The sequence below is a fragment of the Lissotriton helveticus genome, chromosome 2_1 (assembly GCF_964261635.1).
Source record: "Lissotriton helveticus chromosome 2_1, aLisHel1.1, whole genome shotgun sequence".
Lineage (NCBI taxonomy): Eukaryota > Metazoa > Chordata > Amphibia > Caudata > Salamandridae > Lissotriton > Lissotriton helveticus.
Window position 1 is genome coordinate 695,594,037 of NC_136059.1, and position 26,143 is coordinate 695,620,179.

The window sequence follows — 26,143 nt, forward strand, 5'->3', positions numbered from 1 at the left end:
AATGTTCAGTGACACTGCCCTTTAAAATGGTGTAAGAGCCTTTCGAAAATGGTAAGAGTATGGGTCGAAATGCCAGCAAAACAGCTGTACTGGTAATATAGGGGAGCAGGAAGTGCCCAGATGCCACACAACATTTAGTAATCTGTAGTTTGGTGGGAGCTCAGATGGATATTGATCAAAGAAGGGGAGACCAATAGCACAAGATGAGAATACATAGACTTGGACTGGTGCATGGCTATGGATGGAGGCTTGCACGGGAGCATGGGGGATCCCTAAACAGTTTGAAAAGATATGGGGCAATTAATTAGTCTTTCTGAAATTACAATGTGCTGTACTTCCTCCTTCAGTGAAGTAGTTGTTCTTTATGAAGAGGTTCATAACCACCATTTTCATTCTATATTGCCTTTTCTCGTTTGTTCTCCTCGTCAACAATATTAAAGTAGTGTATTTAGTACAATTCTATTTCTAGAAAATCAAGGCTTTATGCAGTCCCCTTTAAAAATATATTCTTCATGTAACTCTTCAAACTTTTACAAACCTGGCTGCTGCTACAGTAATCTCAAGGGTATCATTGATTCCAGCTACTATTAGAAAACAATTTGCAAAGTTTTAGGTAGGGGCAACAGAGACATGTTTTTAATCATTTTTTTAAGTGAACTGTTTATCTCCATTGTGAAATATATCCCCTTGGTGATTTTTTTTCCAGACATAGCTGGGATCGCTATACCTCAGAACCTCAGCGGCATGTCCTTGATGCCTTTGTTGAGTGATAAATACAACAACAAAGTCTCCAGTCAATTTCATCCTAACTGGGCGCTCAGTGAGTTCCATGGCTGCAACGTGAATGCGTCAACGTACATGCTTCGTACTGGTCAGTGGAAGTACATTGCATATTCAGATGGTGACTCGGTGCCTCCACAACTGTTTGGTAAGCTAGCCAGTTTTGTTTACCAAATTTAAATGCGCACATTTGTAAATAACATTGGGCACACCTTACATGCATTATTTCTTTCTCCATGTGCAAATCATAATAGGTGGCATAGTTGAATTCCTGATTTTATGAAGAGTGAGCCTTGTGATAAACATCTGGGTGAATGTCATGGACTTCTATTCAACAAAGTACTTAAGGTGGTGGGAGTGAGATCATGAACCAAATGGTGAATGATCTCTCTCCCACTATACCTAGAATTGTGTTGATATTGGTGACTTTCAGGAATGGGGTTATTAATTTGGCAGGGGGCTATCCATAGTAACTTAATACATTCTCTCTAGTTTGGTCACAACACAGTTCTGAGAGCATATAAGCTCAACCCCTGGTAGCTAAGGCATTAGTAGCAGGCAAAACCCCAGAAAGGTGTGTTATTGGTTTAAGCAATACAATGCAATTTCAAAGTAAATAAAACAACACAATAAACATCCTAAACCAACTTAGAAACTCTGGGAGCAATTTATATAGCAACATGACACCAAGATCATTGAAATAGGTTAAGGGGACCTGGAGATATGATTTTTTAGGTTTTAGGACCTTTGCGTGATTTAAGGCTAACTGTATTGAGCAGAGGTTCAGATACACCAAGGGAATTGTCCCGTAAAGTTTAAACCTTTGGACTTAGTCTCTGAAATGGAAGTCGAATTTTCCAGTTAGACAAAAAGCAGTACTGTTGGCTGGTGAGGGTCTCTCAAAGTTGGATACATTATCTTCGAGCTTCTGTTGAAGTAATTTGTTTTCCTGTCACAATCTCCAGAAAGGGCAAAATCTTGATTTCGAAGCTTCGCTGCTCGGATAGGTTTGCCGCCTAACCCTGGTCCAAGATTTGAATTTAGTCACTTTTTCTCAGCACTTTGTCCAGTCCTCTGGAATTAGAGATTGACAGACAGAATACAGTCCATTAAGGTAAAGTAGGACATTACTACCTCCACCCTGACAGACTACCATCCACCATCTTTAGAGGTGACCACCAGCCTAAGGTTCATCTGAATGTTAAAAGGAACCACCATCACAGCAGTTCCCTTAAAGGTACAAAATGTTTGGTGGAAAGCCATCATTAGTTTTGGCAGATGTCCGCTAAACTTAAAAAAAGAAAATTCTCAAAAACAAACTCCCAATGAGGGAGTTTGTTTTTTAAAACAAAAAAATAATTACCCCATACCTCAGGAGTTTTGTTAGAGGGTGTGGGGGTCAGTACTTTTTTTTCTGTCCCTCACCACCAGATTTTTCCTGACAGTGAGGGACAGAAAAAAAGAACATCACACCAACCACCCTAAATAAGATGGGCAGTGTAATGCCCTTCCTTCAAAAGTCCCAACTCTGTGGGGCTAGCAGATAAAGCTTTCCATTTACAGAACCAAGATGAGCTTTGTCCACAGAAATCTTGCAGTCTTCCAGTCTCTAAATGAGGCAGGTAGACTATAATGTTAGCATTTGCGACGGAGTACCCTATCATCCAAACCATAAATATTGTAAAGCGCTCCGATACCTTTGGGTCTGGCTAGCGCTATATAAAACTCCTAAATAAATAAATTAGCCCCTTAGTCCTTAGGGCGCCCTTTAGCAGAGATAGTACACACTTTTGGGTTGACTACAGTCTTATATGGAGGCCATTCTTTTAAATATCTGGCTCCTAAGCTGTTGAATTCTCTGCTGCTCAAATTGCGCCAAACAGACTCAAAACTCATTATCAGAACATTCCTGAAGACCTGGCTGTTTGTTAATGACATGTTTCTCTCAATGTCCATATGGGGCCTGTTCTGGGGTAATGCTGGATGGTGTAGTGCTGGGAAGCCTTCCGGTATGTCCCCTAGATTAGATGAATCCCTATGTTTTCAAAGTGCTTGAAATACTTCTTTTGGACAATATTGCAGCCCCTAGTTACTTGGGTTAGGTTCTAACACCAGGCCTCTCTCCAGCCAGGTCTCCTTTAGGGTCCAATCCTTTATGGTCAGCTGTGCTCTCATGGAGTCAGGAGTTCATCTATATTTTGTCCCTGAATCAGGCAAAGATTAAGCCAACCACTTGACCTGTGGAGGGCAGTTCCAGTTTCTGGGTGCCAGCAGGATTTGGGAATCCTTGAGTGAGTCCTCTTCTTTCTCTTCTTTCTGCAAGACTCAGTAGTCTTGCTCCAACATAACCGCCTTCTTCAAGGGAAGTATTCCCAGTCCAGGAATGTTCTGAGGAAGTGCCAGATATTTTCTGTGCACTAACCTAGCGACTGGAGAAATGTAAACTTTTTTCTTGCAGTCCCTCCCACCTAGAGGGATGATAAGTAGTAGAACTGGGTTAAGTTTCATACCAATACCATCAACAGAGAGGAAAAAGTGGCATAGGGAAATTCAAATTGGTCCGTCGCATATCCTTCAATCGTAGCATACACATAGCCACAGTTGTGGCATTCCACAAGTGAGCTACAAAACAAGAATAAAGGCTAACATAGGTCTAGTAGTTGCCCCCACAGTATCAGGGTGTATCCACCAAGGGCATTCCAAAATATGTTACAGGTGTGCTTGGTATATATTTTTAGTAACATTGGCATATATACGGATACTGATATATGTAATTTCTTACAATTGAGTAGTGAACAGAAAACACAATAATGAATGGATTAGTGCATAGTCTGAGACCTATGTGTATAATGTGGACATTTACAGACAAGAGAGCGTGGCATATTTCAGATGTATATAACTTTGGCTCGTAGAATAAACTAATAATTGTTATTTTCCTATGCCCTTGTTACAATCTTAGGTTAATTGGCGCTATCCAAGTGTGCATTATGATGAAAGACTACGCACTGGTGAATTGGTCACTTGTGACTTCACATTTGAGGGTAACTTATGCACTTTGTACCCCTTTAGGGTAGGTTGAATACTGCATTAAGTTCTGATTAAATGCCAAATGACCTGACTTGGCAGACTTGGGTGTGAAACATATAGACTGAGACAGATGGACCACTGAATAAATAGTTTTCTTTGGGTCCTCTTGACTATTTATTGCTTTGACAGGAATCCCTGTAAAATAAAGCATGCGCACTTGGGATTCTTGAGTCAGTTTTAATGTGTATAGTTTTCACCTGCCACATCACTATTGCACTGTTCATAATCGGGCAGTAAAAAGATATCCCACTGTTAGACCTGTCTGGCCGTTTGCGTAGCCCCTCCTATTATTTATTTATTTTGCCCCCTTTTTGCCCCTCATACCCTTTTCATCTTTTTGTGTTCACTAGATTTTTATGGTGTTGACCTGGGGGATAGATGCTCTTTTGCTCCCATAGTCTTTTACCTCAGGCCTAGGTGCCCTTTTCTGACTGGAATTCACTCAGATCTACAAAATGGTGGTTTGCAACTGTCACAACTGCCATCCCCCGGAAAGCCCCATAGGTTAACATAGAGTCTTCTAGAACCTTCTGGACCCTACTGGAACCTTAGTGGTCAGACTATAAAAGGCTAGGGGCAGGGTGGCCATTTTGTGTAGCCATTGAACCAGTCGGAGTGCAGGCTGTGGGTTAAGAGGGTTAGGAAGCTTAGAGGGTTGACTTCCTGTGTGAGGGTTGCTACTCTTCTGCTGTCGCAGCCCCTTTCCTATAGACCTGGCCCTGCTGAGTGGGGACTTTCTGACCACTATATCTGGCGTGGAAGTAAACTACCGGATTCCTGAGCTTTGTGAGAATCAAGGCCTGGATTGGAAGGAATACGCAATCCAGACTCTACCTGGGTCCGTACTTGACATTGCCGTAATTGGCCCTCACCAGTTAAGTTCAGGTGGTAGTGGAAGTGGACCTTATCCTCTCCTTGATCCGCTTCTGAGTGGGAGGGCACCGCTGCTGAGTGAAGTGGAGGTGTCCTGATCGTGACCCTTGTAGTGTCAGAGTAGCCGTTCCTTGGTTGCACTACGGGGCGATCGTGAGGCCAAAGAGCCGAATCTTGTCAGACGCTGCTCCCTTGCGCAGACTCACTGTGTAGAGTCCAGAAGCGTCTGGGAGAGGGCGGAGTGTCCGCGGAGCTTCGAGCGCTGGTGGGCGGAACCTGCCAAGAACATCGCCGCCAGTGAGAGGAGGAGGCCGGCCCTGCGCCACAGACGCTGCACCCTTGCGCAGGCCCGGCGTGTGCCTGGTGACGGAGGTCTCTTCAGTGAGGAGACAGCGTGACGCGGACCCAGCAGTTCCACCCAGACCTCCCAAAGTTGGCGAAGAGGCTCGCTCACCGAGTCCTGGTGAGATTCTGAGGAGAGGCGGAAAGTCGAGCGCTGCTGTCCGCAAGTAAGGAGATTCTAAGGGAAGGCGGGGAAGTTGGAAATTAGATGCCGGTCTTCCCTCGCTAAACAGGCTGGATGAGGCAGGGGCAGAGCCCGAGTGAACTGAGCTAGAGCTGCGGGGCTGACTTGGAGAGACAAACATTGATGGGCATTTATGATGCGAGCAGTGTATTGATAACTTGAACACCTTGGCGGTCCACTGTGGAAAGCCCTTGTGAAAGGCTCTTGTTCTTCATTGCCAGGGATAAGACAGCTATCAAGCGCTTTAGTAACTGAGGCAAAGGGGAGGGGAGTTCCTCAATCCCATTGATGTTTCGTAACTCTCGTTCAAGTTGCCAAATGGAATGCCATTTAATCTGTATCTCATTTAATGCCTAGGATTCGCCTATTGGGGGAATTCAGAAGTAGATGCTAAATCTTTGGTGCTTGGAAACCGGGTACAAACAGGCCATCACTTGTAAGTGCCGATCTTGGAGAGGGGAGGTATTAATCTAAAGTATCAAGACAGTGCATCCTAATGTAATCATTGTGGGAAGTTAAAATGTTAAGTGGTGGTTGAGCTGAAGTTTCATAGTGTTACAGGAGATGCTGTGGAAAATGTAAAGATGTACAGTGTAATTAATTGCTAAAATACAAACAATCGAGAAAGATCTATATAAGAATTTTATAAAACAGCTCGTATTTTTACACAAAGATTGGTGTAGTGTCATTTTTGTGTGGAATTGCATTGAGTTACTGCTGGGTGGTGTGCAACCTTTACACATGTGCCTCTAGTAATTGACTGTCTGACCCTAGGCCAGGCTACCCTAGGTGACCTGACAACTCTAGGTCCAACATATTGGTGTCTAGCGGTGGGATTGAGAACTGTGGTTGCGACTACTCTGCAGTAACTAAGTGTAATCCACTAACCTACACCTGGAATTTTCTCCTGGCGGACTTCCTAATTTTTACTTTTGCTTTTTCCAAATTTATTCCTGGTGGTGGGGTGGAGGTAGCTTCGGGTTGCCCTTGTAACTCTATTCTTTTTGTGTGCTTGTCCCTAAAGAACAAGTTACTTACCTTCGGTAACGATATATCTGTAAGAAACAGTAGTTAGTATTAGATTCCTTACCTTAGAATATCCCCAGGCGTCAGTCTGGATCCGGAAACTTTTGCGTAGCAGTACCCCTGCGCGTCGGTAGGCGTCGTCTGCAGGCGTCCCCTGCGGCTCCGCGTCGTCGGCGTCGTGCGCCGTGATGACGTCGCTGGAGTATATAGACGCCGCCTCCGCGCGCTGACGTCAGTTCTTTGCACACAGCTTTTCCGCGCCAGAACACGCAGAGCCATGTGAGAACTAACACTGGTGCCATTTGAAACTAGGGCCCTGAAAGGGATGTCCTTAACCCTAGGTATCAGTTCGCAGAACGGGGAGGATGGGTGGGGCGGTAAGGAATCTAATACTAACTACTGTTTCTTACAGATATATCGTTACCGAAGGTAAGTAACTTGTTCATCTGAAAGAAACAGGTTAGTATTAGATTCCTTACCTTAGAATAGATACCCCAGCAATACCAACCCCGGTGGTGGGTCTGCGAACCAATACAACCTACACCAGAAAGTACTGGAGGACCGAACGGCCAAAGAAGCCATCCCTCCGGACTTGACTGTCCAGGCAGTAGTGCCTCGCAAAGGTGTGCAGCGAGGCCCACGTGGCCGCCTGGCAAATGTCCTGCAAAGGGACTCCCCGGCCCAGGGCAGTAGTAGCCGCCGTGGCCCGAGTGGAATGGGCCCTCAGCCCAGCAGGAGGCTCCTTCCGAGCCAAAGAGTAGCATGCTTTGATGCACAGGACGACCCACCGAGAGATGGTTCGTTTCTGTACCGCCCTTCCCTTCTTCTCACCCACGTAGCCAACAAACAGTTGGTCATCCACCCGGAACTGGCGTGTGCGATCCATATAGAATGAAAGCGCACGTTTTGGGTCCAGACGATGGAGCCGCTCTTCATCCTTTGAAGGATGCGGAGGCGGGAAGAAGGAGGGCAAGGTGATGGACTGCCCAATGTGAAAAGCAGAGACTACCTTGGGCAGGAAAGAAGGTCGAGTCCGAAGAACCACCTTATCAGGATGAACAGACAAGAAAGGAGGTTGAATAGAAAGAGCCTGGAGCTCACTCACTCTCCTGGCAGAGGTGATGGCTACCAGGAAGGCCGTCTTTAAGGTGAGAAGACGGAGAGGACAGGAATGAAGGGGCTCAAAGGGAGCGCACATCAGGAAAGTCAAAACCAGGTTCAAGTCCCACTGAGGCATCACGAACGGGGTTGGAGGATACATGTGCGTGATGCCCTTCAAGAATCTTAACACAATAGGGGACTTGAATAAAGAAGGCTGATCAGGTAGCCTTAAGAAGGCGGAAAGGGCAGAAAGGTAGCCCTTGATAGTGCCCAGAGCAGAGCCCTGCTGGGCAAGAGAAAGAAGGAAGAGGAGAACCTCGGAAAGAGGGGCAGAAAGGGGATCCACAGCCTTGGCTGTGCACCACGCCACAAATCTGTTCCACCGGCAGGCGTATACCGACTTCGTGGAGGGACGCCTGGCTGCCAGAATGACATCACAGACTTCAGGAGGCAAGTCAAATGGCCTCAACTGTCGCCGCTCAATCTCCACGCATGGAGGTGGAGACTGGACAGGTTCGGGTGGAGGACCGTCCCCTGCTGCTGCGACAGAAGGTCCTCCTGAAGGGGCAGGCGGATCGAGGGACCGACTGTCATGCTGAGTAGCTCGGGATACCAGTACCTTCGAGCCCAGTCCGGAGCCACAAGGATAACTTGGGCCCGGTCGCGCCTGATCTTCTTCAGCACTCTGGGCAGAAGTGGTATAGGCGGAAAGGCGTACAACAGACCGCAACTCCACTCGCGCCGAAAGGCGTCGCCGAGCGAGTGCCGTCTTGGAAACTCCAACGCGCAGAACTGATGACATTGCGCGTTCTCTTCTGTGGCGAATAGATCTAACCAAGGCTCTCCCCATTGCTGAAAGAGGCCTCTCGCCACATCCGAGTTCAGACGCCATTCGTGATCCACCGAGCACCGACGGCTGAGTTCGTCCGCCCTGGCGTTCAGAGAACCTGCCAGGTGTTGAACCGTCAGAGTCACACCCTGACGTTCCAGCCATTGCCAGAGGCGCAGAGCCTCCTGGCAAAGGGTCCACGACCCCACACCGCCCTGTTTGTTGCAGTACCACATGGCGGTGGTGTTGTCCGTGAACACCTGCACTACACTCCCGTTGACAAAGGGGAGGAATGCCTTCAGTGCTAGGCGAATCGCCCGCAGCTCCAACATGTTGATATGGAGCCGGGACTCCGCCGGAGACCAGAGGCCTCTGATCTCCGCCTCTCCCAAGTGGCCACCCCAGCCTTGGAGGGACGCGTCCGTCACAACCACGTGCTCCGGTTGGGGAAGGGAGAGGGATCTGCCTCTGACCCAATCGCGGTCCGTAAGCCACCACTGCAACTGTCTCGCAGTGCCCTCCGAGATCAGGACATGGTCGGATAGGTTGCCCTGATGCTGGGCCCACTGAAACTTCAGGTCCCACTGCAGAGCCCGCATCCGCCACCTGGCGTGATGCACCAGTAGGATGCAGGAGGCCATCAGCCCCAGAAGCCGCAGCGTCAACCTGACCGAAACCCGGGATAACGGCTGAAAGATGGGAATCAGAGCCTGAATATCCCGGACCCGCCGTTCCGGAGGATAAACCCGAAACTGCGCCGAGTCGAGAACCGCTCCGATGAAAAGGAGCTTTTGAGAGGGACACAGGTGTGATTTCGGCACATTGATGGAAAACCCCAGCTCGTGCAGGAGGTCTGCCGTCATCTGAAGGTGGTGGACGACTGTCAGGGGCGAGCCCGCCTTCAACAGCCAGTCGTCGAGGTAGGGGAAGACTGAAACCCCTAACCGGCGCAGATGAGCTGCGACCACCGCCATCACTTTCGTGAACACCCGTGGGGCGCTGGTAAGGCCGAATGGGAGCACGATGAACTGAAAGTGCCCGTGGCCTACCGTGAACCGCAGGTAACGCCGGTGGGCCGGCAGGACGGGGATGTGAAAATACGCATCCTGCAAGTCCAACGCTACCATCCAGTCTTGTGGGTCTAGAGCAGCCAAGACCTGAGCCAAAGTCAACATCTTGAACTTCTCCTTCCGGAGGAAGCCGTTGACGTCCCGTAGATCCAAGATAGGACGCAGGCCTCCCTTGTCCTTCTTGGGTACCAGAAAGTAGTGGGAGTAGCAACCACACCCTACTTCTGGCCCAGGAACGCGCTCGATGGCCCCCTTGGCCAAGAGGGCCGTAACTTCCTCCTGCAGAAGTGTCAAGTGGTCCCCCGACACACGGTGGTTCTGCGGTGGCATGGCTGGAGGAGTGGACTCGAAGGGGAGGGCATAGCCCCTTCGGACAAGCTGCAGCACCCACCTGTCCGATGTTATCGCGCGCCAGCGGGAGTGGTGATGGCGAACCCTGCCACCCACTGGCGTCACGTGAGCCCGAAAGCTCGGACTAGGAAGGCTTGGATGCAGCAGCGGAGGGGGGCGTGGACTGACCACGACGCTGGCCTCTACCGCCACCACGGCGGAAACCACGGGCGCCACCGCGCTGGGGAGCGCTCTGCGTCGCGTGGCTGGCAGCACGTGTGGGACCTCCCCTCCCTTGGCCACGAAAGGGCCGAAACGAACCCGTCTGCTGGCGCTGGGTCGAGAGACCCAAGGACTTGGCCGTGACCCTGGAGTCCTTGAAGCGCTCCAGCGCGTGGTCCGCTTTGTCACCAAACAGGCGACTGACATCAAATGGCATGTCCATGAGCGTATTTTGGACGTCTGGCGAGAAGTTGGCAGATCTCAGCCAGGCATGGCGACGAATCGCCACCGTAGTGGACATGGCCCGCCCCAGTGAGTCTGTTGTGTCCAGACCACAACGGATCGAGTACCGCGCCGCATCCCGGCCTTCAACCAAGGTCCGGGTGAGCTTGTCCCGCACTTCCTGGGGGCATTGCGGCAAACACTCTTCGACCGTATCCCACAGGGAGTGGGTGTAGCGACCCAAGAGGCACGCGGTGTTACAAGACCGCAGTCCAGCGCTCAAAGAGGAAAATACTTTTTTACCAAATTGGTCGTACCTCTTTGATTCCCGGTCGGGCGGAGCCGACGGGAACGCTGACTGTGAAGTGGAGGCCTGGATCACCAGACTCTCCGGGGAGGGATGGGTGGATAGGAAGGCAGGGTCGTCCGAGCATGGACGGTGGCGCCTGGCAACGTTCCGGTCAACCGGCGCACCAGAAGCGGGCCTGGACCAGGTGCCCAGAAGGACATCCGTCAGGGCCTCATTAAACGGCAGCAGAGGCTCCTGGGGGCATGACTGCGGTTTAAACACTTCCGTCAGAATATTCGGTTTGACCTTCGCGACGGGGAGCTCAAGGTGTAAGGCCTTGGCAGCCCTCATCAGGACCACCGAATAGGCAGCACCTGCCTCAGACGCCACAGGGGACGGAGAGACAAACCCAGGGTTGGGCGACTCGTCCAGGCCACTGGCATCACCCAGATCACCTACCCAGTCCACATCGTACTGGCAGGCACGGGATAGAGGGTCCTCAGACCCCTCCCAACCCTCTCCATACTCCTCCTCGTCATACCCATATTCTGGGTCGACGATATAGACATCGGGGTCAACGGGCCCCATCGGCGTCGGATCCGGCGCCGATCGACGCCGGTCCGGCTCCGCGTCCGGAGTCGGGGAGGAAAGGGGGGTGGCGCCGCGCGGCGTCGGCGCAGGTGACCCGACGCCGGCCGGAGCCGACGGCGGAGTCGCTGCACCACGCGGGGGCGGTACCACGGGTTGTCCCACAGGAACCGACGCCGGAGAGGCCGGGAGACCAGCCGGCGACGAACCAGAGGGAACCAGCGGCGCCGGGGCCGGAGCCACCGGCGGCGCCGGGGCAGGAGCACCCGAACCGCTCGGGCCCCCAGACGGGACCGACGGGCCCGCAGGCGCCGAAGGCCCCGCCGGAGAAGACCTCGCCCTCATAGCAACGAGGAAGGCCTCGATCTCCTCACGCGACGCGCCTTCCCCAGGGACCGACGGGTGTGGGGTAGACGGCGTCGGCGACCCATGCGGGACCGCGGGCCTGGGGTCACCCGAGCCCCCGGCCGCAGCACGCGGGCGTCGGTGGGAGTCGGGGGTGCGATGGCGACGCCCCGACTTCTTGTGCTTACCTGACGAGCCGGAGGAATGGTGGCGACTCCCGGAGCGCCCATGGCGGCTCCGCGATCGTTCCCTCGACCGCTCCCTCGACCTCCGACCGGACCGGGACCGCTCTCGACGCGGGGCCGACACCCGGAGCTCGAGAAGCTTGCGGGACCGCTCCCGCCTAGCTTTTCCAGTCAAGGCCCGACAGTCGACGCAGGACTCCACGTCGTGGTCCGCGCCCAGACACCGGAGGCAGAGTCGATGGTGGTCGGTGACCGACATCATGCGGTCGCACTCGTCGCAGCTCTTAAACCCAGGCATCCTACCGGCACCGTAGAAGATTAAGTTAAACAAACACTAGGTCAAAAGACCGGAGTACTGCTCTTCGGATCTGCGCTAACTGGCGCGGAAAAAAGAAGAACTGACGTCAGCGCGCGGAGGCGGCGTCTATATACTCCAGCGACGTCATCACGGCGCACGACGCCGACGACGCGGAGCCGCAGGGGACGCCTGCAGACGACGCCTACCGACGCGCAGGGGTACTGCTACGCAAAAGTTTCCGGATCCAGACTGACGCCTGGGGATATTCTAAGGTAAGGAATCTAATACTAACCTGTTTCTTTCAGATTTGCCTTTAGCAAAATGGAATTTGCGTTGGAAGAACTGGACACTTATTCTGTGGCCCAGCTTAGGGACTTTTGTCAACAGATGGGAGTGTTCTTTAGGCGGGGTGCCAAGAATGGGGAGCTCCAGACCAGCTTAAGGGCTTGGGTGGCAGCACATGGAGAAGGGAAGGCGGAGGAAGAGGGGACGGACCGGGACACAGTCATAGAGGTAGAGGGATTGTTCCATCCAGAGGTGGGAAACCTACTCCCAGGACCAATGACTGACTCTAGGAGGGGCAGTAGTGTCTCCGGAGGAAGCTTGAACGAAGCGGAACTCACTGACAGGAGGGAAAAGAGGCAACTGAAATGGGAGTTGGCCAAGCTAGAACAGGAGAAGGAAGAGCGGAGGATGGCTCACGAATTCAAACTAAAAAAGGTAGAACTCCGGGCCCTGCAATTAGGACCCTCTCCTACTCCGAATGGTGGCAGCGAAACCAGAGAACCAACCAGGGAGTCCAGACCCTACTTGCCTAAGGACATAGTTGCCAGCTATAGTCAGGGGGATGATATAGCCAAATGGCTGGCTGCCTATGAGGTCTCCCTAAGAGCCCATGGGATCCAGGAGAAGCACTGGGGGGGTGGGTTGTACAAATATATGCCTCCTACCGGTCGGGCCACCTTGTTAGCCTTAGAACCGAAGGAGCAGAGCAACTACCCCACCATGAAGTTAGCATTGATCAGGAAGTTTGGGCTAACCCCGGAAAAGTATCGCCAAAAGTTCAGGGGGAGCCACAAGTTAAGCACCCAAAACTGGGTGGATTTCCTGGACTATGCGAGGAAGGCATTGGAGGGCTAGGTACAGGGCAGTGAGGTGAAGGATTATGAGGGGTTGTATGATCTTTTTCTTAAAGAGCATCTACTCGAGAAATGTTTTCCCGAGCTGCGTCAACACCTGGTGGACAGCAAGCTGACCAATCCCCGGAAGCTTGAAGAGGAGGCAAACATCTGGGCAAGTACCCGGGTGTCCTCAAAGGGGACTGGAGGGGATTCCCAAAAGACCGGACAGGGCGCCCCCCAGAAGAAGGAGGGGGGAGATAAAAAGCGGGAGTTCTCTAAAGGTCCCCAAAACAGTTTCCAGGGAAAGGGAACAGGTTTCACCCCTAAGGCTAACCCACCCAGAAACCCTCATCCTGGCCAAAGCCAGCAGCCAAGGGTTGTCCACTGCTTCGAGTGTGGTGGTGTTGGACATTATAAGGGAGATGTCAGATGCCCAAAGAGACCACCCCCTCCCACCGGAGGAAAAGCCCCGGGAGTAGCTAGTGTTGCGCTCGGGGAGGAGTTGCCCTTAGATAAGGGGGGTGAGTGGGCGGGTGTCACCTTAGTGTCCCTGGGAGAACGGGAGATGGTTCCTAAGATCCAGGTGCCCCCAAATACTACTAAGTATGGGCAATGGATCACCATCAATGGCCAGAGAGGGGAGGCTCTGAGAGATACAGGAGCCAGTATGACTATGGTAAGGAGTCAACTGGTGTCTCCAGAGCAGGTGATTCCCAACGTACTCCACCCCGCCGCGATGGCTGACGGCAGAATGGGCCACTGCCCTGTGGCCCAGGTTCCCTTTGAGTGGGAAGGGGTTGCAGGTTCACTTCGAGTTGCCGTAAGCCCTCCCGTGCCAGTCGATTGTCTGCTGGGGAATGACATGAAGCACAATGCATGGAGAGAGGTGGAATACCGGACGCATTCAGAGATGCTGGGTACACCTGACTGGGCCTGTGCAAGCACAAGGTCTGCGACTGCCCAGAGGGGGAGTTCGCCTGGGTTGGAGCCTGGAACAATGGCCCAACTCGCTGCCAAAAAGGGACAGACCCGAAGGCAGGAGAAGCCTGCTTCGGCTTCCACACCCCATGTGACAGATCGGCCACCTGCGGTGGTGGACCAGGAGTCCATGGAGGGGGAAGTAGTTTCTCTGGAGGACCTGCCCATCCCTGCTGAGTGGCATGTGGAGGGAGGGCCTACCAGAGAAGAGTTCTGTAAGGGCCAGAAGGAGTGCCCTACCCTTGAGGGACTGAGGCAACAGGCTGAAGCCCAGGCAGCAGGGGACGTTGCGGGACACTACCATATTTACTGGGAGGATGGACTCCTCTACAGTGAACCCAAGGTACCCTTACCTGGTTCATCAAGGGCCTTGGTAGTCCCGCAACGGTACCAAGCCTTTCTGCTGGAATTGGCTCATGCAATACCCTTGGCAGGACACTTAGGTCAGGACAAGACCTTTGCTCGGCTTGTCCCCCACTTTTACTGGCCTCAGATGAAAGTGGCGTCTGACACTTACTGTCGGACATGTGTATCCTGCCAAGCTAGTGGGAAAACCGGGGTGAAGCTGAAGGCTCCCCTGGAACCACTTCCTGTCGTTAGCACCCCTTTTGAAAGGGTGGGCATCGACATTGTGGGGCCATTGGATCCACCAACAACGGCTGGTCACAGGTTTATCCTGGTTCTGGTGGATCATGCCACACAGTACCCAGAGGCAATTCCTCTGAGGACTGTAACTGCACCTGTGGTGGCTAGGGCCCTGATGGGGATCTTTACCCGAGTGGGTTTCCCCAAAGAAGTTATGTCCGACAGGGGGACCAACTTTATGTCAGCGTACATGTGGGCAATGTGGAAGGAGTGTGGAGTGACCTACCGGTTCACCACTCCTTATCACCCCCAGTCAAATGGACTGATAGAAAGGTTCAACAAGACCTTAAAGGGCATGATCAGAAGTCTGCCTGAAAGCCTGCGGAGGAAGTGGGACGTCCTCCTACCCTGTTTGCTATTCTCTTACAGGGAAGTGCCACAGAAGGGAGTGGGCTACAGCCCCTTTGAGCTTCTGTTTGGGCACCCTGTACGTGGTCCTCTCAGCCTGGTGAAGGATGGATGGGAAAAGTCTCCCAGGAAACCCCCCCAGGATGTGGTGAGCTACATGCTGGCCTTCAGGAGCCAAATGGCGAAGTTGTGGAAGCAAGCTTCTGACAACTTGGAGGCCAGCCAGGCAGTAATGAAGGAGTGGTATGACCACAACGCTCACCCGGTGGAGTTGGAGCCTGGCCAGAAAGTGTGGGTGATGGAGCCTGGAGAGCTAAGTGCCCTCCAGGATCGCTGGACAGGCCCCTTTGAGGTGTTAGAAAAGAAGGGTAAGGCCACATACCTGGTGGACCTTAAGACCCCTCGTCAGCCCCTACGGGTGCTACATGCTAACCGACTCAAACCCCACCATGAGAGGCCCGAGGTCATCTTAATGATGGGGAAGAGGAAGCGGAAAGCGAACCTCTCCCAGACTTGTTCTCGTCTCAGGAAAAGGATGGGTCGGTGGAGGGAGTGATTCTCTCCCCATCCCTAATTCCTGAACAGCGGGAGGACTGCCGCCAGATACTGGAACAGTACTCAACGTTGTTCTCCCTTGTCCCGGGAAGGACTCACCTGTGTACCCATGATGTGGACACATGGGACAGCCCACCAGTGAAGTCAAAGACCTACCGGCTGTCCGACAAGGTGAAGGCTAGCATCCATGGTGAGATTGCCAAGATGCTGGACCTAGGAGTTATAGAACCTTCCAGCAGCCCCTGGTCCAGTCCGGTGGTTCTAGTGCCAAAAGCTGCTCCACCAGGCACCACTCCAGAACTGAGGTTCTGTGTGGATTACCGGGGACTGAACTCAGTTACCAAAACTGATGCTCATCCGATCCCTAGGGCGGATGAATTAATTGACCTGCTAGGAGCTGCCCAATACCTAAGTACCTTTGACCTCACCTCGGGGTACTGGCAGATCTCCCTGACAGATGGAGCAAAGGAAAGGTCAGCCTTCTGCACACCTGAGGGACACTTCCGATTTTGTGTGAGGCCCTTTGGGCTCAAAAATGCCCCTGCCACATTTCAGCGGCTGGTGAACCAGGTCCTCTCCGGAATGGAGAGTTTCTCCGCTGCCTACCTGGATGACATTGCTGTCTTCAGCAGCAGTTGGGAGGACCATTTGCAACATTTGCAAGCAGTTCTCCAGGCCCTGAAACAAGCTGGCCTGACAATCAAGGCCAGCAAACGTCAGATTGGGTAGGGGTCGGTTGTGTACCTTGGACACTTGGTGGGTAGGGGAACAGTGCAACCCCTCCAGGCAAAGATTGAGGCAATCATGGCCTGGGAACCCCCCAAGACCCAGACTGAGGTCCGAGCTTTCCTGGGCCTCACAGGCTACTACCGTCGCTTTGTGAAGGGGTATGGCACTATTGTAGCACCCCTCACAGAGCTTACCTCAAAGAAACAACCTCGACGGGTAGTTTAGACAGAGGCTTGCCAGCAAGCCTTTGAAAAATTAAAGCAGGCAATGTGTGCAGCACCGGTCCTGAGGGCCCCAGACTTCTCCAAGGAGTTCATTGTCCAGACAGACGCATCAGAACATGGCATTGGGGCAGTGTTATCGCAACTCAATGAAGAGGGTCTGGATCAGCCTGTGGTTTTCCTATCCAGGAGACTGCTTCCCCGGGAACCGAAGTGGAGTACAATTGAGAGGGAGGCTTTTGCGGTGGTGTGGGCTCTGAAGAAGTTGCGGCCATACCTGTTTGGCTCGCACTTCCTGGTTCAGACTGACCACCGACCCCTTCGTTGGCTGATGCAGATGAAGGGGGAAAATCCCAAGTTGTTGAGATGGTCCATCTCCCTACAGGGAATGGACTTCCGGGTGGAACATCGGCCTGGAGTGGACCACGCCAATGCAGACGGTCTCTCTAGGTATTTCCGCCTTAGTGATGAGGACTCCCAAGGGGTTGGGTAGCCCTCCCCACTTTCAGCTGGGGGGGACGCGTGCTAGACCTGTCTGGCCTTTTGCGTAGCCCCTCCTATTATTTATTTATTTTGCCCCCTTTTTGCCCCTCATACCCTTTTCATCTTTTTGTGTTCACTAGATTTTTATGGTGTTGACCTGGGGGATAGATGCTCTTTTGCTCCCATAGTCTTTTACCTCAGGCCTAGGTGCCCTTTTCTGACTGGAATTCACTCAGATCTACAAAATGGTGGTTTTCAACTGTCACAACTGCCATCCCCTGGAAAGCCCCATAGGTTAACATAGAGTCTTCTAGAACCTTCTGGACCCTACTGGAACCTTAGTGGTCAGACTATAAAAGGCTAGGGGCAGGGTGGCCATTTTGTGTAGCCATTGAACCAGTCGGAGTGCAGGCTGTGGGTTAAGAGGGTTAGGAAGCTTAGAGGGTTGACTTCCTGTGTGAGGGTTGCTACTCTTCTGCTGTCGCTGCCCCTTTCCTATACGTTACAAAAAGGGGGGTTTTGAACCCATGCAGTCACGGGGACCTGGGCGCTATGCGATACATATACAAGGGGTCCCCGCAAGAGAGGCGTATTGTAAACTACATACACTGGACACTAAAAACCTTAACAGAATGTTTGGGTATTGTCATTTATTAATCAACACCGAAAGATTGCCATTGGCACAACACATTCACATAAAGTTAATACCCCGAGATGGGGAGGAAAAGAAGGAAGGGAAGTGCTCAAGGAAGTGTAAAGTCAAGGAAAATAACCACAGTCAAAAATAGTTACTAATTACAAAATTACAAATAATTCATGACACATCAAATACACAAGCCCTAAATCAAGGCATACATTGGAAATAATTAAACATAGGACATTCAACGGTCACATATAGCATCTAAAAGAATCGGGGGCATGTGCCGGAAATCCGAAAGAACAGTCGACGTTTCGACCCCTATCTATAGGCTATCTTGAGTCCTTTGTCGGGGTCTTCATCAGGACATCTACAACGGGGGATGGGGGAGGAAGGAGTGGGGCAATCCTATCTGGAAAATTAAAAACACAAATTCGCACTTAGTACATAATAGTGAACTTAATCAAACCATCCGTTTGTGGCATTCAAAATTCATTAAATTCATTAAATTAATTACCATGGAGTAAAGGCCCAACTGGGCTCTGAACGTGGAAGAGGAGTACGCCACGCAAGATGTTGTCGTGTATTTCTATAGGTTCTGAATCAGTCCCCCTATTCCTGACCCTATTCTGGTTAAACTAACTATCAAGTTAACTAACAGTCAGCCCATGAGGCAAGAAAACCCCCATGATGCAGATACCGTTATCTGACGCAGTCACACTACGGCACAGGAACGTGTTATCTGATTAGGTCATAACGCTTGAGATCTAATTAGACAAGCGACATTCCTCCAGCCCCTGATAAGGCATACGACGTTCTCATAACAAATCAAACCTATGACAACCTGGATAATCCGTGCGGCCATTGTTTTGATTTCACAGAGAACTTTAGTAAAGAATGTGCTAACGAGCAAGTCGTATGACATCTTTATTGACGTATCTATGTCCATCCTTACGTCAATCTCAGCACCTTTAAGGTATAAATATTGCCGACCTTCCCCTATGCAAAGACACGCGTGGTGACAAGACGGAGCAGCCATACTTGCCGAAGCCGAGAGCAGAAGCAGACCCCGCTGGCGCAGCACCGCCTTCCTGACGTGCTGCTATCTCAAGCCGAGAGACCCAGCACCGGCGCTTTCGGGCAGCCCTCGCAGGCAGCCTGGAATATCGAGAGCAGAGAAAGAGATACCATTCCTCATCCATCCTAACTTCCAGGTACAGAACTGAATAACCCCTCACAGAGAATTCTTTAGTTATTCACTTGGCAAAAACAAACTTAACTTAAACTGTAACTTTCTGTTCCCGCCCACGCATTAGACTTAGGTCAGGTACACGGGGTAGGCGTATTTAGAAACACCAGTTGAGTACGTTTAGTCAAATGTATATGTGTATGTAAATATATTTTAATCATTTCAAACATCATATGGCTCAGAAACCATATCAATGTTTTTACAGTATTATTTTATACTATTGCTTCTAATGTATGCACTTTACTTAACTATAAGTATTGCAATAATATCGATCCATTTCTCTTGTACGAGAAAAGAGACTGATCAATAAATAACACCTTTTTATTGAACACGCCCGTCTCTTCCTTTTCTCTACAGTCTGATGAGACTAAGAATGCACGTACTGACTGAGTAAAATAATTGCCTTGTGCTCACACGACTCTTGAGATTGACTCTTGATTAGGGGAGAGCAAAGTTGTCATGGTCTATGGTTGTCAGAAACTAAATCCCTTCTTGTCTAATCAGGGGAGTTAATTCCTTCCTTGAACATTCGAGAAAGTTTCTAGCGAACTCTGAGCTTAGCTGGCAAACCCAAAAATTAAGTCTAGTATCGACAGTAGTAGACCTAGTTAACGTCTGACCTAGGCCTTTACTGCTGTAGGTACTATTCCAATGCGCAGAGCCTATTGGGAAAATAGGAGCTACACTACATGGCGCCCAACGCGTTTGGAAAGGGCGATAAAACTAACGTAAGACATTTAGAGTAACTCAGTCGTGCTTTCTCACTCAGACCCCTTTTCCCATTATACTCCAAAGACGTCTGGAGTGGGTGAAAGGTTATATCCTCCAAAACCTCGCAGGAGGGAACTCCTATGTATGGTTCTTGGTATAGTCAACGTTGAAGGATAAACAGTTCCAAAATATTGTGCATCTAATCTTTGTTCCATAAAGAAACCTGATCTGCAAATAGACATAATACCATCCTGTCTGTAAAATGGCAGAGAGTGATGACGAAAGAGAGGCAGTTAGATTAGCTACTGAACTCGCAGATGCTGATGCTACCATGCAAGCAGCAGACCCGAATATAACACTCATTCCGGTCATTAAAAGGAGATCTATAACCTTAAAACTTATAGAAAATGGACTGACACCTAGAGGTGGCACAGTCATATTCGTAATTGAGGCACACGAATATCGGCAGACAGAGGTATACTATTCATGGATACATTTTCCAGCAGCAAATGCTGTAACAAAGTACTTCCACTATTACAAAGTAGAGGAACTTCCTGAAACATACACTCCTTTCGAGGAGGTGGAAGTACCACTCAAATTCCAAGAGCATTTGCTCTTATTTGATGGCGCCCTAAAACATAACAATCACATTACAAGGCTCGGTCCTTTAGGAAGACCAGGAGCAACGTGGCCGGTCTTGGCCGGATACACACCACATCCAGACATCGAAAGAATGCCTGCAGCAGAGCTGTTAATACAGCTAAAACAACTACTAAAAATTCATAGACAATTAGTTCAGTATGTCAACAATTCAGCCAGAGATTAAACTTCCACAGCTGACCCCTCACCAGGGGAACACAAATAAAATTACACCACAGAACATCCAATCCTGCCTAGGTAAAGTTCCAGCTAAACGGGAACAAATACCATTCTGGTTGGCACAGAAAATCACCCAAATAGAGGCGGTGTTTCCTGACACCACCCCGCTGGAAAAACACAGGATTCTGACTATATGTCTCCCAATGGGAATCGCACCACACATTGAGGACTGTGACACTTGGGGTACAGTCTTTGCTTCCATCTACACAAAAACGCATGGTGTTCCATCCATTTCGGTAATACCAGATGTGCTAAAACAAATTCAAGATGAATACGGTCCAGAACCTGCTTTAACTCTTGGTATGAAATTACTAAAAGACTTCAAGCAGGTCTCGGCTATATTATTAGCCAACATAAAAGGTGAAGCAGCAAACGTGGCGATCCGCCAGAGGTTAAAAGAGACAGATATAGCAGACCAACCAGCTGAAATTGCCAGAATCATAGAAAAATCCTATGAAGAACTAGGCAGAGATAGTCTAGGTGGAATACCAGTAAAACCGCAACTGACTACAAGTCCAGAAAAAATATTTTTTAATAATAATAATTCACCAAAAAAGAACTGGGATGGAAACAAACAATCCAATCCTAAAGAAAAGAAATTCCAGTCCAGAGGAAGGTCTCCGAGGCGAAGAGAGAAATCTCCAAACCAAAGACAGAGGTCACCGCAGAGTGACCCCTCTGGGAATAGATATAACCTTAGAAATAGGGATAATATTAAAAAACCTGATAGATATCAAGACATTGATACACGTCCCTCTCAATCTTTTCAGAATTCCTCGCAGAAATCGGAAAGAAGAGGACGATCAGAAGAGCACGCCAAGTCCAAAGACAAGGAACCTGCTCAGCTAAAAAAGAAATTACAATTTCCAAAAAAGAAGGTAGCCAGTATCAAGGTAGTTAACAATGCCGAGAATACTGAGGACACAACTGAAAAACGGAGAGTGGGCTCAGACAATGCTAGACAGCGCAGCAGAGGTGAGCATAGCTCGCAAAGTCCTTATGAATCATCTGGAGACAGTGGACACGAATGAATACCTTCAAGTGGAAACTGCAGACACCAGAGTTAGCAAGCCCCATAAGATATACGAGATAACATTACGTATAGAGGGAGATAAGACTAGGAAAATTAGGGGACTATTTTGGGATAACCTGTCCAAAGGCTATGACATCCTTCTAGCTGAAAAAGACTGGCCACCAGAGTTTGTCAGGGAATGCCCTCATGGCGAAGAAGTAATTATGCCTGCCTTCTCGAATCAAATACCGATTCATAAAAAATATACACTTGCTAGAAAGTGGGCAGTGGCCTTAGCACCTGCTTTATATAAAAATCATGTAGGATGGGATGAGGATTCTCCTCCTCACAAAATCCAGTTAAAATCACAACCTACTGCACAAAGGCAGTACCCAATTAAGCAAGAAGCTAAAAAACAAGTAAATGAAATACTAGATCAGCTAGAATACCAGGGGGTGATTGAAACTTGCACCTCACAAATGAACAATCCTTTGTTTCCGGTCTCCAAACCAGACAATTCATATCGTCTAGTTTTGGATTACCGACACCTTAACACATGTTGCAAAACCTTTGCAGTGCAAAACTCACACAGTGCTGCACTAATGAATAACATAGTGCGCAAAAAATACAAAACAACCTTGGACATCTCCAATGGATTCTTTTGTCAAAACATAGCACCGGAGAGCAGATATTTAACTGCATTCTCAGTAAATGGCACTCAAAAACAATTCTGTCGGTTAGCCCAGGGGCCCGGGGGTATTCTCAGCGAGAGTAACAGAATTACTACAACTATATAATGATGAAGCATTATCTTATGTCGATGACATTTACTTAACAGATGATGACTTGGAGACTCACTTGAAAAGGGTGAACACCATAATACTTGGGTTCGCTGCAGAGGGTTACAAATTCAACTTTAAAAAGTCCAGAATTGCCCATCTGACGGTCCTATTCTTAGGATATGAGTTATCAAGTGAAGGTAAAAGCCTGGCAGACAATTTCCTAGAGAAATGTGCCGTAATCCAAGCTCCTAAAACACTAAAAAACCTACAGTCAATTCTAGGCTTCCTAAATTTCGGAAGAACATACATTGCAAATTACGCAGAAAGGGTCAAACCCCTTTATGATCTAATTAAACCAGACTTTAAAAGATCCAATTGGACTCAAACACACACAGAAATGTTGAGATCCTTACAAACAGACATGGTAATTAAAACAAAATTAGAAACACGTGATAACACACGCAATCTTGTGATTCGAGTCATCCCAGGGAGATGCGGATTCACATACCTGACCTCTAATGAGGGAGAAATGGTACCAATTGCATTTAAATCACACATGTACACAGAAGCTGAACAGAAATTCAGTAATACAGAAAAAATCATTCGTGCAGTTCAAACCGCAATAGCTAGAGAGAAAGACATAGCTGACGGTAGACATATCACAGTCAGAACAGCAGAATCAGCCTTTGAGGCACTAACAACACCGTGTAATTTACCAACAACAACATTGAATCCGGAATGGATACAATGGGTGAATTCAATCACAACGGACAAAGTATACTACTACTTTGATCCAGAACTAGAAGAATTAAAAAATCTAAAATATGAAAAGACGTATCCTCTGCCAATCGACATTCTGCCTCTACGACATTACGCCTGTGTAATCTATACAGACGGACATGCTCAACCCTCCGTTTGGGGAGAACAAGCATACAACCCCACATGTGAGATTACAAAAGAAGTGTGGCGCGGAGGTAAACTAAGACCTCTATTAACAAAATCACACTCAGTAGAAACTAATTCAGAACTACAAACTGAAATAATAGCATTAAAAATGGCGCTGGATAATGCGGATCGCGAATTCCCGACACTTATAGTGTCAGATTCATATTACTGTGTCAAATCATATAACAGCGATTTGCAGACATGGATTCAGAACGGTTACAAAGATGACACAGATGCACCAATAAAGCAGAGACTGCTCTGGGAACAAATAGCTCTTTTACAAAAAGAACTACCAAAGACTCACGTGACTCACTCACTGAGTCATCAACGTGATGGCGTTCACGTTGTAGGGAATTCATTGGCTGAAACAGCCGCAGCGGCAGCCACTAAATCGGCTCCCGTAGTTCGAAAAAAGCGTACATTAAAATACATTGACGGTGAAACATTGCTGGCGGTGAAAACGTCATCAAAAGGCGACTGCTCAGCGTTACCGATCAACTATCCACTCAATTACACATACATAATCGATGCAAACTCCGTCCCTTTTGCTCGAATCCCTGGAGTGGGGGATAGAGTGATTCCAAACATGGACAGGAGACACTTGTTAGTCGCAGACGCACATATGGGTGAGGGTCTTGGACACCTCAAACTAAAAGATTCTCTGGAAGATTTACAATCACGGTACTGGTGGCCAGGCATGAGCCTACATCATACCATGTTTGTAAAAAACTGCCCAAACTGCAACAGAAATCGCAGTGGGGAGAGAAAAAATAAAATACGGTGGAATCTGACTGCAGATAACATCACCAGTACAAAGAATGGCTTGCGATTAACATATACAGGCTAGTTTCCACTTATAATGTAGATCACCAGCACTCGGCTGACGTCCGGACTATTATACAAGATTTGCGAGTCTAAATGGCATATACGCTAAGAGCATGCTACGTTCGACCATTGTTTTCACTCAGGCAATCCAGCCTGGGGGGGAAACATGGCCAAATGAGCAAAGCCCAGCGGGAATCTTCTCACTTCCTTCCTGAGGGTACGGGATGGTGTAAAGAAAAAACCAAGGCAGAAAGCAATCTATAATAGAAAGGAAATTAGGTTCGGGAGCTGGGTGGGTCAAACATCTAATAAGTGTCCAACGTAGTCTAAATAACTTGCCAAGAAATTCTCTGAAGGGATTCAGTCCGTACGAATTATTATTCGGAACTAGGATGTTGATCTCTGACCTTGATAGTCAGACTTCAGTGGTAATAGAAAAAACCTTTGATGTCAAAGACCGTTTGGCTATTTTGCAGGACTTAAACAAAACAAGAAAAGACCTGAGCAACATACAGTTGAAACAACAGCCAACAACCACTGAAGAATCACCACCTGTCCCAGCAAGACCTGTCTGGATTCCAAAAGTCGGGGATCTAGTCAGGGAGAAGATCGCGGTAAAGAAGGAATTTGGGCCTTCTTACAGAAAAGCAGTTCCTGTCTTGTCTGTCAACGGGACAAGATCAGTTGTACTACCGCCACTTGCTGGAAAAAAGGAGAACCGAGTTGTATCCATCGACCTGGTAAAACCACAACATGTGGCCGATAACAAACAGTAGGCCAAGTGGACTCCCAATAAGTAGCAGAACACCAAGGTTTGCCACCAGTACAGAGGTCCTAACAAAGAGGCTCATCACATTCGAAACGCCTACAGAAGAACAACAAGGACTATGCAACAATGCAACAGAACTAAGACCTCTGAAAACCCAAATAAAAACATTTAGCAGAGACACACCAATCTACAATGAAGTACCAAGTGACAATGCAAGAAACAAAAATCCTGAAGCAATTGGAACAATTGACAGAACTGCATCCGGGTACTTCATCAACTTCGATGATTCCTCTGACGACTTCAGTGAATCAAAGACACAGCCATCATCAAAATCCTTTAAAGACAAAGCTAAGGAACTTTTGAAACAACTGAAAGAAACATATCTGGTTTCTCCATGGATTGAATTTTGGGTGGGTTTTGGTGCATTTATCCTCATACCTTGGCTCATCATGGTATTTACTTTGGGACGCTTCATTGAGGGAAAATATGCTAAAATGGACACAGCAAGTCAGAACATCAACTTGGTCCTCAAACCACACACATCTTCACACGTCGAGAAAAGAGAACTTTCTTCAGCCAACTTCACAGCCAATCCTATACCTGGTGGGGTAGCCTGGGACAACACTGACTATGAAATTTATGGTCCGGTCGAGATCCTGAAATATCCACACCAAATCAAGATCTCCTTGAGTGACTTTGCAAAACCAAACTCATTTGCTGATGATTGGGACTTCGAAAGTATTAACAACATGATGTCTGACTTAGTAATGTCTGCTAAATTTACAAAACATGATTATTTGCAAGGTTCTACAAATTATGATAGTATGTATTGCTATAACCATTACGGTAACCATTTTTTGCATAAATTTGCACAACCTAGAAATGTTTTAAATTATAATCAATGGGAACATTGTGCTACACCTCCAAAAGGGAGCTCTAGAACCGTTTATGACAAATATTCATATTTCTCAGGTTTTAACATAAGTAATGCTGAAACATTTTATTTTAAATTGTCAAACAAGACAGGGATGAAAACCATGATAACCAACACAAAATTGATATATTCAGATTCATTCTTTGAAAAAATGAATACTTTTGGATTTGATTATTGGGACAAAAATGTTGATTTGAAAAGTGTATGGGGTACAAAAGAATGGCAAGTACAGGGTTTAGAAGCTTTGTTTAGAGCCTGCATGATCCCAGAACAAATGATATTTTTAAATGACACTGTTCAACAAACCACCTGTCTTGGCTTAGCCAAAATCAAAGATTTAAATAACCCGTCTATTCCAAAGCCAACAATGTTTAGCAATAGCTCTGATACAGATGAAGAGATAGACGTAAACCATATATTAAACCAAAACAGAACACATCCTGATTGGAAACAATGGTTGATCTGGCCCACAGATACAAATCACTGTCAAGATAGATTCCTGAATAAAACACAGGGTTTTAAAATGACTAGGCCAGACCCTAGATATCC

General features: G+C 48.6%; 1 protein-coding gene and 1 long non-coding RNA gene across 5 annotated transcripts in view; one reads left to right on the plus strand and one right to left on the minus strand.

The window, feature by feature from the left end:
* The window catches only part of ARSK (arylsulfatase family member K), a 961,037-nt gene that overhangs the window by 487,041 nt on the left and 447,853 nt on the right, over positions 1 to 26,143 (plus strand). For both annotated transcript variants that reach the window (XM_078675401.1, XM_078675402.1), the window contains one exon: positions 707 to 928. In XM_078675401.1, coding sequence (XP_078531527.1) covers positions 707 to 928 — 222 coding nt within the window. The remainder of the gene's footprint in view (positions 1 to 706; positions 929 to 26,143) is intronic.
* The window catches only part of LOC144818221 (uncharacterized), a 161,961-nt gene that overhangs the window by 92,518 nt on the left and 43,300 nt on the right, over positions 1 to 26,143 (minus strand). The window lies entirely within an intron of this gene.